The sequence below is a fragment of the Camelina sativa genome, chromosome 8 (assembly GCF_030686135.1).
Source record: "Camelina sativa cultivar CO46 ecotype springtype chromosome 8, ASM3068613v1".
Taxonomy (NCBI): domain Eukaryota; kingdom Viridiplantae; phylum Streptophyta; class Magnoliopsida; order Brassicales; family Brassicaceae; genus Camelina; species Camelina sativa.
In genome coordinates, this window is record NC_141887.1 from 27,895,855 (window position 1) to 27,908,261 (window position 12,407).

At 32.4% G+C, this 12,407-nt stretch overlaps 2 protein-coding genes and 1 pseudogene across 2 annotated transcripts; 2 read left to right on the forward strand and 1 right to left on the reverse strand.

The window, feature by feature from the left end:
- The first annotated feature begins 3,395 nt into the window (after positions 1-3,395).
- Positions 3,396-4,231, forward strand: LOC147940549 (uncharacterized). Its single transcript, XM_087463463.1, has 3 exons — positions 3,396-3,525; positions 3,623-3,775; positions 3,886-4,231. The coding sequence occupies exons 1-3, from the start codon at positions 3,403-3,405 to the stop codon at positions 4,078-4,080; spliced, it is 471 nt and encodes a 156-aa protein (XP_087319589.1). The 5' UTR covers positions 3,396-3,402; the 3' UTR covers positions 4,081-4,231.
- A 1,568-nt stretch (positions 4,232-5,799) lies between these two features.
- LOC104708608 (uncharacterized) lies at positions 5,800-7,095 on the forward strand. The gene is made up of 4 exons (XM_010425202.3): positions 5,800-6,113; positions 6,178-6,345; positions 6,443-6,663; positions 6,880-7,095. The coding sequence occupies exons 1-3, from the start codon at positions 5,919-5,921 to the stop codon at positions 6,635-6,637; spliced, it is 558 nt and encodes a 185-aa protein (XP_010423504.2). The 5' UTR covers positions 5,800-5,918; the 3' UTR covers positions 6,638-6,663; positions 6,880-7,095.
- A 359-nt stretch (positions 7,096-7,454) lies between these two features.
- Positions 7,455-9,542, reverse strand: LOC104709934 (uncharacterized; annotated as a pseudogene).
- Positions 9,543-12,407: the final 2,865 nt, after the last annotated feature.

Below are 12,407 nucleotides of genomic sequence, written 5' to 3' on the forward strand. Positions count from 1 at the left end.
TGACTAAACTCTCTTATATATAGTAAAAAATTCCATTCGTGGTGTTTATGGAAACTCTAAAAAAGTAGAAGTAATTTCTTGATATGCTCTCAATATGACGCGTATCAGCTGTCCAGAAATTAGTAAGCTAACGGTTACTGATATTTGTTTTCTGTAAGATCAAAATCCCGTAAGCGTTAGCTTATTAATTTCTTGACAGCTAATACGCGTCATATTGAGAGCATAATGACTTACTGAGAGCTAATTATTACTATATATCTTTGTGCATAAGTTTTGGTACGAAGTTTTTATGACTATACACTTTGTTATTGTCGATAAAAAAATTCCATTCGTGGTGTGTAATGTGTATGCATGATTACATAAATACTAGATATTCACATGATTACATAAATACTAAATATTCACCCGCAGTATCCTGCGGGGCTATTTTTAATAAAAATAAAATGTTATTTGTTTTGTAGATTAACTATATTAATAACTGATATTTAATTTGTATTTTTTAAAATGTACAATCTTACAAATACAGATATATATTAGTTAATGTAGAAAGTATTTTGTTTGAGGTTTATTGTTTTATATTATAGGAACTATAACATAAAATTAAATATTGTGTGTTTATAGAATTAATTCATATTGTTTTGTAAAATTGAAAATTTAATATTAATAAAATTAATTATAAATTAAAACTTAATGTTAAAGGGAGTGGTTCTTATTGTTTTGGAAATTTTATTAGGATAGGAAATCTTATTTTCCAAAATCAAAACTTAATAGTAATTACTTAAATGAAAAACAAATTAATAATTAACGTCGATGGCATGCTTGTAAATAGGCATGAACTTCAGGATTTATCTCCAATAATGTATATGTAAAGATTAAGAAAAAATAAACAGGTCTGTTGTCTTTTTACTCAAAAAGTTGTTATAAAACGTAACCAAGGTTGAGTCATAAAACGTGTTTAATTTGTTAAGATTCTTTAAGATCAAAGCATTGCAAACGTTATTAGTTCATAAAACAGTCATGAAGAATTAGCTAAAAGGTGACTTAGTATCAAACCAACGTCTCGAGTAAAAAAAAAAATTGTCCTCTAATATTAGTTACCAAGATTTTCGGTAATTTTTTTACGTACTGAAAACACTTTGAGGATCAATCAATAATAGATAAAGGAGTGCCGGATCGGAAGGATATAATTTTATTTTCATGTCTCTCGTACGTGAACACCATTTAAGATTCTTAGCTTTACTTAAATTAATTATCGTTTCCCGATTTATATTCAGTTAAAATGTACATCAAAGATATAGTAATGATCAGTTTTTGTGGCATGAGCCAATCAACAACGTTATGAGAGAGTGTCACGTGGCTAATGTTATCATCTCGTCTTCGTTATGAGTAATTAGAGATCTTTACTCTCCTCTCGTGGTTAAAATCAAAGTGACACGAGAATCGGTAAGGTTAAAGTTAGAGTTCTTTCACATAGTCTCATATCTGTGATTGGAGTGATGCCATCGCCGCCGATCGCTAAGGAAAGATGTATTTGGGTATATATGAGTAATCTAGTAGGTATTTTTGAACCGTTATGTTGGATAGATATTTTGAACCGTTAAATGAATGCCATTATCTAAGTGTTGCAAGGTATACAATTTGGATTTGATTACATAGATACATCAACTCTTGAAAGTTCCACTAAGTGGTACTCTTTAGAAACTAGTCTTTGTCAAAGAGAAAGAAGAAGATATAAATTTTTTTTTTGCTAAGTGTGTAAATATCATTGAAAAAGAAATAGAGTTTGTTTTTACATGATTTGGGATTCACAATACTTGGTTCCTTAGTAAAAAAAATAAAAACAAGGAAGCAAATTAATTGTAAAGATTCTGAGAGAAGCTTATCTAAACCAAATGCCGAAAAGGTTCTTAAACTTCTTGCGGTCTAGTTGTGTTGATGATCTCGCGGTCTATCTGTTTGAAGACAATAGACGGTGACACGACTTGTTCAAACTTCATAATTAATCTCGCATTCTGGTTGAGCAACAAAGAAGTATGAACATTTAAGGGTTTGATTGGTTCAAACGTTGCGATTGCGGTTGCGGTTGTGGGAGATTACGGAAGCGGGCGATTGCGGTTTCAACTGTTATTAAGCGTTTTGAACGACTGGTTTAGCGGTTTCAAATTGGTGCGTTTGTGGGAGGTTTACGACTGGTTGACCAGCGGGTGCAATTGCGGTTGGAACATAATAAATGTGATATATAATATATAAATGTTTAAAACACACAAAATTTTAATTAAACTTGATTTATAATTTAAATTTATTAAAAAAATACTAAAATAATTATTGAAAAAACAAATAAATTTCATATTGAAATACTTATTTCTTTATGCATTTGGCTTTTCACCTAAAATTTAATCAAGTAATTTGATAAATGACAAAACATATACTTTAGATCGTAGATCTTTTCTCTTTTCTCTTAGATCGTGGGTCAGTAGTTGCATCGGTAGGAATGGTTAAGTGAGAGTTGAGAAGAGTCATTGGTGATTTGTTTTAATATTTTCACAAATAATCTTATTTTTAAAAAATTTCTGATGAATTATTGTATTTATTTAGATTTTTTTGAACTTATGTGCGATGTGTCATTAAATTTACATCAAGTTTTCCGGGTTATTGTAAATTGAAATATTATTTTCTTCTAATTGTTTATTTTATAATCTCTGTAATCGTATCCGTACTTCATTTCTCTCACCCTTAATGAGTAAAATGGTTAAATAGAAGATATAACAAAAAAGAATTTCATTATCATTGATTTCTTTAAGTTTTTTTATTAAAAAAAAAAATCCAACCGCAATCGTTCGCAACCACAAACGCTTGCGGGAAGCAGCTTTTGGAATTCAGTGGTTTGAAGCGGTTGGGAATAATTAAGAACGATTAGAAGCGTTTTATGTGATTGATTCCAATCGCTAGTAACCGTTACCACCCGCAAACACTACGTTTGCAGGAGGTAGCGGGAGAACCGGTCAAAACCTAAGTCTTGATACAGGAAACACTTTCAAGCGTACATATATCCCTAATTAAAAAAAACCAGAAGAACAAGTCATGAAGAGTTTTTGAGGTAAATTACATTCGATTCTTTTAGAAAATACTTAAGAAGAAAAAAAAGGAAGAGAGAAAATATTATTACAATCTGATCTGAGAAAACTAGAATAATGTACCCAATAAATGCTAGATATTTGAACATATATAGTCAAAAACTTCTGAAAGTGATTAGTATGCTTCTAAAAGATATAATATGACACATCACTGACAAAAAAATAAAAAAAATGTATGATACATCATGTAGTAATAAGAGTGCCACGTGGTAATCTTCTAGTAATATAAGTAGTGTTCTGATCTTCACGAAAATTAGGGTTTCCAGCAATGACTTGCCCGAAGCGTCAGAAGATGGAGGAGACAACGTGTGACGACAGCGATTCGGATAATTCCCAAGACGCCACACCGGAAGAAATCCAACTGTACTATGATGAGTGGGATAAAAGCCAGGTTTTGAGATTTCTTTCTCCTCTATATTATATTTCTTTTGTTTTTATTACTTGTTTCAATATTTTGATTATCCCGATCGAGGAGTGATTTGGTGCAGGGTTTTGAAATCGACTTCTCGAAACTTAGCTACTGTTCCTCATGGAAACCTATGGATCTGGACGCCAGTACAAGGGTTGACGAGCCTCAAACCAACAGAGATTTTATCGCCAGGTTGTCCAATCTGGCTCTCACAAAGCACAATGCAGAACATGTTAGGACATATTTTTGTTTTTGTTTCATGAATATCTTAATATGACTCTGTTCCGAAATTTTGATTGCTGTATATTTGTTTTTTTGGTTTTGGTTTTGGTTTGGTGGTAGGGAACAAGACTGGAATTGGTAAAGGTTTTGAGGGCAAACTATCATCCATCTGCTGGAATCACTCTCTACATCTCTTTCGAAGTCAATGATCCGTCTGATGATGCTAATAAGGTCAAGCCCTATAGAGCAGTGGTTCGCTACTTAGCCGAATATGATATTGAAGTACATTCTTGCAAGCCTAAACCTTCTTCGTGAATTTCCTCAGAGTGAGTTTTGTGGTTTCTCCACATCTGTCTATCTATCTATCTATCAAGCTCAAGGGCAGAAAAGTGTTTGCTTGCTTCGTCCTCCAACCTCTTTGTATTGTTATGGCTCGTACGTGTCAAACGAGTTCTTTGTTTGTAGTCTTGGTGTTGGTGTTTCGCTATATCATTCATTAGCCAAGTTATGTATTTGGATATATATATATATATATATATATATATATATATATATATGAATAATTCATTAGTTCTGTATTTGGATTGATGATATTTTCAACCGTTAAAAGGAATGCCATTATCGCAGTTGCAAGGTATAAAATTTAGTTTTGATTTACAACTCTTGCAAGTTCCACTAAGTGGTACTTTTCAGAGATTAGTCTTTTGTCACTTTAGCATTGGGATTACGCATTATACACAAATCAAAATAATGACAAAGATACAGATTCAAAGGAGCGCTTCCACATTTATCAGATTTCACTACCACAACAAAACATTCTCCATGTCCCATTGCAGCTCTAGCCGTATCCTGGCAAATCCCATACCGTCAATAGCTTTTTGAAACCGAATACAAAAGTGGACAAGGCCATCATCATCATTAGCATTGGGATTTCGCATCTACACAAATGAAAATAGTGAACAAAAATTCCAACGCCGGTTGAGGTGTCTTTGAATTCAACAAGAGGAATTAGAGTTAATTATTTGAAATTTCATGACGTGCAGAATTCAATGAATCAAATTAGGACTCTCTGATGATTTCTTATACGATCTCTCGATGTGAATAAACGAGTCTTGGTCTTTTAGACTGAGTTTGTCCCACGCAACGTATGTAAGCATGAGCCGCTGGTAGAGGCATGTGCTACATACCGATGATAGGATGTTGTTAGTAGCTAGAAATAAAAATATATGAAATAGCAAAGAGAAAGAAGAAGATATAATTTACAAGGACACACCGCTTACGCAAAATCAAACAATAGCTGGCTACGGACCCAATCCATTAGCAATCATACTGATCTTTCACAACGGGAACAAATAGTTGACTATCATATTACTCAAGGAAGTAGCTAAGAAACCACAAGATAGAAGGATGAATCAGAATCATCTTCAGCCAAATATAAAAACTGTTGCATCGTCTAACCATTTGCGAACTTTCGAAGTGAATGATCCATCTGATGGACAACAAAACCCCCTGATCATTGAGCACTGGTTGGCTATTATTCCTTTATGGCTAAAATATAGCTATATTATATATCTAGTCAATTCCCGGCTAAATAGCCACAAAATCAGCTGTAGCCACAAATTATTTGCAATAGGCCATTATTGACTATGCTAGTCAGCAGCAGTAAGTAAAGTGCCCACCAAAACGAAAAAAATATTCAATGTCTACATTGGAATAGACCATTCGATCGATACGACGTAACTTGTAGATCACAGTAAAAGTCTTTTTTAATTTTTGGAAAAGTTTCCGGGTGAGTTAAAACGACTTATTGAAAAAGTTACTGTGCATGGTGAGAGTAAATATTTCTTAAATATAGATTATTTCTTGAAAATATTATTTAGAGCTGAGGGAACTAACTGGTTCACTTATTTTTCTTCACATACTTAATTTTAATTGAATTTGAACAGTTTTTTTTTTTTTGTAGGAAATTAAATCGTAACTTGATAAACATGGACCGATACAAATAGAAAAAGAAAATCTGATATATATAAAAAAAGAGGTTCTCATCATAAAAGAAAAAAAAAAAAAAGGTGTGACTTTTCCCAAAATCATTCAGAAACACATCGAAAACTAGCTAGGGTTCGTTTTCCATCCCCATCGATCTCGATTCAGCGATGATTTCAGCGATTGAGTATAAGAGATCGGAAGAACCTCCTTCCCTTAAGCGTCCAAAGTTAGAGGAGGAGACATCATCGAAATCATCCAACGATGAACCTCGTCCTGCTGACGACTCGTCGTATGATTCGGATGATTGGGAAACTTTATCAGATGATTTCCGACTCTTAGATGAAGAGTGGGACAAGAGCGGGGTTTGTAATCTCTCCAACGATTTTTTTTTTTTTTAATATATATGGGTGTGGTTTGGTTTTTCAGGGTTTCGATGTCGACTTGTCGAAACTGCGTCACACATTCGGTTACGGATCTGTGGATCTGGACGAGTCTGACTTAGCTAGCAATAGCGAGGAGCCTTATGATACCAACAACAGAGATTTTCTCAACAGATTGTCCAAGATGGCTATCTCCCACTACCACGAAAACACGGTTAGTATTTTATTTGTTTTGCTGCTGAGCTGAGATGAATCTCTTTAGGAAATAACTAACTTATTGTATTGTTACTGTGCATACATACATATGGTAGGATACAAGGCTGGAACTTGTCAAGGTTTTGAGAGCAAATTTTCACCCATCTGCTGCAATTACACTCTACATCACCTTCGAAGCATATGATCTTTCGGATGTTAATAACCAGACAAAACGGTACCAGGCAGTGGTTCGCTACTTGCCCTGGGATATTAAAGTTTGCTCTTGCTGGCCTGCACCTTCAGCTTCTTGAATTCTGATATTTCTGCTGAAAAAAAGGTACTATTTGTTTAAAAGCCCACATATTTAGCTTCTTCTTTAATCCTGTTGCATACAACTCTATAATTAATGTATCGGTGGGAAATCTTTCTATGATATTATTACGTTCAGCTATACTACTGCTTACTTATATGGTTAGCTAGGCTGAAGTTCCAGTGATGTTCCTTGCTTTGATTTTTATATTAAAGTATCCTTTTGTTATGATGATTTCTGCAGTTTCCACCGGGCTGAGCTCATGCATCTATGAATGGGAAGCAAAAGGGCACTAGGAAGTTTCATCTTGTCCCTTGATTTTCTATATTTGAAATTAATAAGGTGTATCGAGTTATGGCCAAATTATACCTTGCTGCTTTCTCCGTGTTTTAAAGTCACTACTGTTTTCGTTCTATGGAAGATGTTCTTATTAGTTACACTCCTTTTGTTTGGCCCTCACTGGTTCAGTTTGTTCATTTCTTGACTACTTCTAGCTAGGCTTCTAGCTTTATGGCATTCCTTAGTTCATCACATTGTTTTGGAAGAAAAAAAAAATTACGACAACATTCTTAGAATTACCAAAACTGAAGATCTCTGGTAGCCTTAAAACTTTGAGATTGATACATTTGGCAATAAGTAATGTATTTTTTTTTTTTTTTCGTTGCAATATTTTCTCAACCGACTACGGTATACTCTTTGACATAATCGGCCAAGAAAAATCTAGCAAAAAGATTAACAAACCACAAAACTCTTCATCTTTGGTCCATGGCAAAAAAACTGTAATTATTTACTCAAATAACACCTAGGTTTCGATTACTCTAGAGTGAGAATTCAATTTCTTGAATCAACAACTTCCTCCCATCTGCTCTGGACCGATCAAGTTGAGCTGAGCTTATGCAAATCTGCAAGCACAAGACAAGGCCATTCAGTTGAATAAAAGGATGCAAACTTCCACAGGGTTTAAAAATCTAGCTAAGAAAAGCAATCAAAAATTCATTACTCAAGTGTCGGCTTTGTTCATTAATCAGTACTTTATTTATTTCTTGGTCTCACTGTCTTAATTAGATCCTATCCGTTGTTATGTATATTCTCCAGTCCTACTACTCTATCAACTATATGATATATGAGTTAATTACTAGTACCAGTAACTTGTAGTCTGGATGTCAAAGCTCCATCAAACCTTCAAACGAAAAATTAACTAGTTAGTAAAAAAATGCATTCTTAAGGTATAAAAACTAGCCACACTCTTCAAAACTACATATATACCGTAATGTCGATAACACTGACAAACAACGAGGGCTCTCCATTTTTCTGGCTACACTTCCTTATAATCTTTCCAATGCCTTTCTCTCCCCAGCATTCACCATAAGAATTCTGGATGAGCCAATAATGCTCACCTTCGTCGGTTGTATCAAAACCAACAACTAACACCGCATGTCGACCAAAATAGGTATCTCTTCTTGTACTTGAACCTTTATATATTCCCTATATATATATGTTGGTTACGTTAAGATATAAGCTACAATCAGTTTGAGTGTGTTCTATTTAATTAGCTATAGGGGTTAGTTCAAACTTACTGATTTATACTTCAAAAAGCTATGGTAAGAATCAATAATAGCAATGATAGGACGCTGGTTTACTAGCTGAATCAAGTCTTCTTCCTTGACATCTTTTCTCTTGATCAAATTAAATTCCTTGATCTTGTAGAAGGAGTCCTCCTGAACAGTAAATTGAAACAAGATGAGAGAGTACATACAACAATTAAATTAGTTGTATCACACAAAACTATATATTGAAAAATAATTACAAAGAACATGCATGACAAGAAAAATTAGTGGAGGTAAGACTTACTGAAGTTTGTTTGGAGCATTCTTTAGGACAAGTTTGGTTGATGCCACCCGAGAATTTGCACACTTGTTCAAGAACAAGGCCTTCACACTTTAAGAATTTGGAGAGCTCTTCGTATTTGATGATGTGGCCATTCTTTTGATTCTTGCCAGTGATGTTGTTTATTAGATGTTGAGGAGAAAGTTCAACTCTAATACCCTTGATAGCAAACAAGGCTTGTACACATCTTGCATTAGCCACAGCCCAACAAACACCTATAACAATAAATAAACAAAATCTCTCTACTGTGGTTTAGACGACGTCCCTATAATTTAGCTAACTATAGTTTAATTTGTACTTGTATACACCCATAATATATAAAAAGGCAACTAATTAAGAATCGAATCGAACATATATATATATATATATATATGGTTCGTGTTCCTTGATCCATATATGTTCAACTTATATCTATATAAAGCTTAAAGCTTACTTAGGTCTCCTTGTTTAATGGCTGCACTTAGATACTGGTACCAATCTTTGCAATTCTTGGTAAAATGTGTGATGGAAGGTCCTACACATTGGAATATTAATTTTTCAGAAAGTTAACAGCTTGATGGTGACTTCTATATATAACACAACCAATTATATATATAAAGTTCAGATGGATATTTTACCTTTGCCCATTCATCATCTGATTTTGTAAATCTCTGATTACACAGTTTCCACGAACAACAAAGTCAGAACACAAATGGAGAATTCTTTTTTTTGTTAACTATCCATCCATATATATAGTTACAAAATTAACAACAAGAATCAAAACCTTTGTCGATTTCGGTGCAGGTGATGACTTGTTGTTTTTTCTGAGGAGAAGAAGAGGATTTCTTGTTTTTGCACTTTCTTCCAGCACCAACGCCAACAACTGTGGATTCTTCATCATCTGAGTCACCCTTGTTATCCCCCTTTCTTCCAGTTCCAGCAGCACCAACGCCGATAACTTTAGAATCTTCATCATCGGATTCAGTACTCTCAGTCGACGATGTGTGTTCCTTCCCAACATTCTTATTTTCACTCTCCATTTTCCCCCAACGATCCCTCTCTGCTCGTCTCTCTCATGTGCTCTCAAAGCTCTCTCTTTTTTTTTTCTTTCTTTCTTTTCTCGCCTTCTGAATTAATTTCCTAAAACTCGAAGGAGGGAAACGCCAAAGTTAGCGATCCTCATGTAAAAAAATGTCCGTACGATCACGTGGGTCCAGGATTCACAAATATTGTTTAGCTAATAGGAGTATAATACTAGGGTTTGCGCATGATTAAGAGAGTAATTAGTTTTGTTTTACATTCACTACTCACTACGCAAGTAATTAGTAATTAATTAATCAAACAAGGTTTTTTCTTCCACTTTATAATCAAGTCACTACCACTAGTGGGGGAATTCCCATTCCAATAAATGTCATCAACTAATCATGTTTTATGCTTAATTAATACTATAGTTTACGAGTTTATGTTTTGGTGCTTAATTAAGTCGTTCATGACAATAAGAAAACTAATCGTGTCTTTGGAGAAAGATAGAATTTCAATTTATCATATTTCATGCTTAAACATATTCTTTTTATTGTATGAATGTTCAATTATATTCACCAAAAAAAAAAAAAAAAAAAAAAGGCTGTTTTACAACTTAATGCAGCATTTTATCCTAAAGTAGCAACAGAGGTAAATCAGAAAGTAGTTTGAAGTAGATTAGATGGGGTGGGTTAAACATATTTAGTAGATTAGACTTGCTTAAACATATTTACGTTATCTAAAAATATATATATATATATATATATATATATATATATATATATATATATATTAAAGAAGATAGAAATAGAAAAGGTCCTCTACTTTTCAAAGAGCAGAAATAAAGGTCATTTTCATATGTTTTCTTCCTATTTCTTCGTCTTTACAAAAAAAAAAAAAAAAAAAAACAAACAAACAAAAGACTTGGAAAATTGACAGCAAATATTCTTTCTTTCTGTTCTTCGGTTGGACTTGGACCCATTTCTTCCCCTACCTTTCAATGGGATCTTCCTCTTTACCAGAGATTAATATTAGAGAATCAACTTATATTTAACTAAATTTTAAAATCTTATAACCAGAATAAAATGAGCACGAGAATTTGTTAGCCCAATCAAATAGTCAAATCGTAATTTTGTTTTCATTTTTCTTCAATAACCAAAAGATTTGGGATTTAGGGATTTAACTACGACTACAACTACAGTAAAACCTGTATAAATTAATAATGTTGGACCAAGATATTTTATTAATTTATAGTAATATTAATTTATAGTAATATTTTTAATAGTTTAAAGTTTAAAAATTATGAATTGAGACAATTTTAACAAAAATTTCGGATATTCAAAATTTTATGGTATTGAAATTGAATTTTTAATATTTAGAAAACATTATTAACAATAAATTACAAATACAATAGACAAATTCACCTATACACAAGACATACATAAAATTAAATTTATGAATAATAATATAGATTGTTGTATTTTAATAGTCAATCAAACTATCGAAATGTAAATGATGGATATCTAAAAATTGAAAACTTTAAAAAATATAGCTATATTTATGACATGTTACAAAAGATTTTATATCATTATATTTTGAAAATACAACATAATAGTTGTTTTGTAGATATGAGCTTTAGGAGAAATATACATTATATTTTTTTTCTTTACATATATTATATATATGTAAATTTACATGATTATTAATTTATGATATTATTGGGACCATATTTTACATGGAGATTTCAGAAAAATTATTATCTTATTATCTTATCAAATTTTGTTATTTTTTATACTGACCCGACTTGGGACTAACAAAATTTATTAATTTATAGTGTTTATTAATTTATAGAGTATTAATTTATAGAGTTTTTACTGTACTACGATCTCATGGCTAATTAGTGTTTTTTTTTCTTTTTTTTTTCTTACGTTAGCTTATTAGCACCTAGAAGACCACTAAAGTTGTAAATAATACAAATGGATTTATGATCTTCTACTTTACTCCAAATACCAAAGAAAACGAAACTATATGTTTTCCTTACGAGATCATTTAATGGAGGACTAGAGGAGGAAGTTTATTTTAGTTTCTTTGTTCTGAAACTCTGACTTCGATATGACCTGACCTGCTTACGTAGGAGGATATAGATACGTAGTAGGGTTCTTATGTTTTATTTATTTATTTAAGGTATTTCTGGAGGGAATCTAGAAATATATAATTTACACACACTTCTGTATACTCTCACTATTTGAAACTAGATTACTGTGGTCAACAGTTTCTGTTAATTTTTTTTTCTGTATGATATATCCGTTAACTTACGTCTCACAAACATTATACGTATGTACATGTATTAATAATCTCTATGGTACTAGGCTACTACCACGAAAAGACGGTTTAGTTATCGATCGGATAAAAGCCAGGTTTTGAGATTTCTTCTAATTTTCTTTTGTGTTTTTGTTCTTGTTTTAAAATTTTTATTATTTGCTTTAATATTGATTATCCCGAGAGAGAGAGAGATTTGCTGCAGGGTTTTGAAATCGACTTCTCGAAGCTTAGCTGCAGTTAAAACCTAAAATTAAGTACAACTGTACAAGTACGCATTTTAATTTCTTAATTGCTGGTTCAATTACAACTACTGACTAAAGATCTGGTTCGTTTCTAACTTGGTTTAGATTTCTGTCCATTTAACCTTTTTTATTCGGGATTCCGGAATTGGGCCTTTGGCCCTGTAAACTTTTTTCATCTGTTATGACTTTAAATTGAATACCTTCTAACAAAAATAATCTTTTTTTAAATTAATGTCTTCTTAAAGAAAAGTGAACTGTGTATACAATCTCTTACTTTCTTAATTTATTTATTTATGTATATGAAATCTGAACACAATAAAC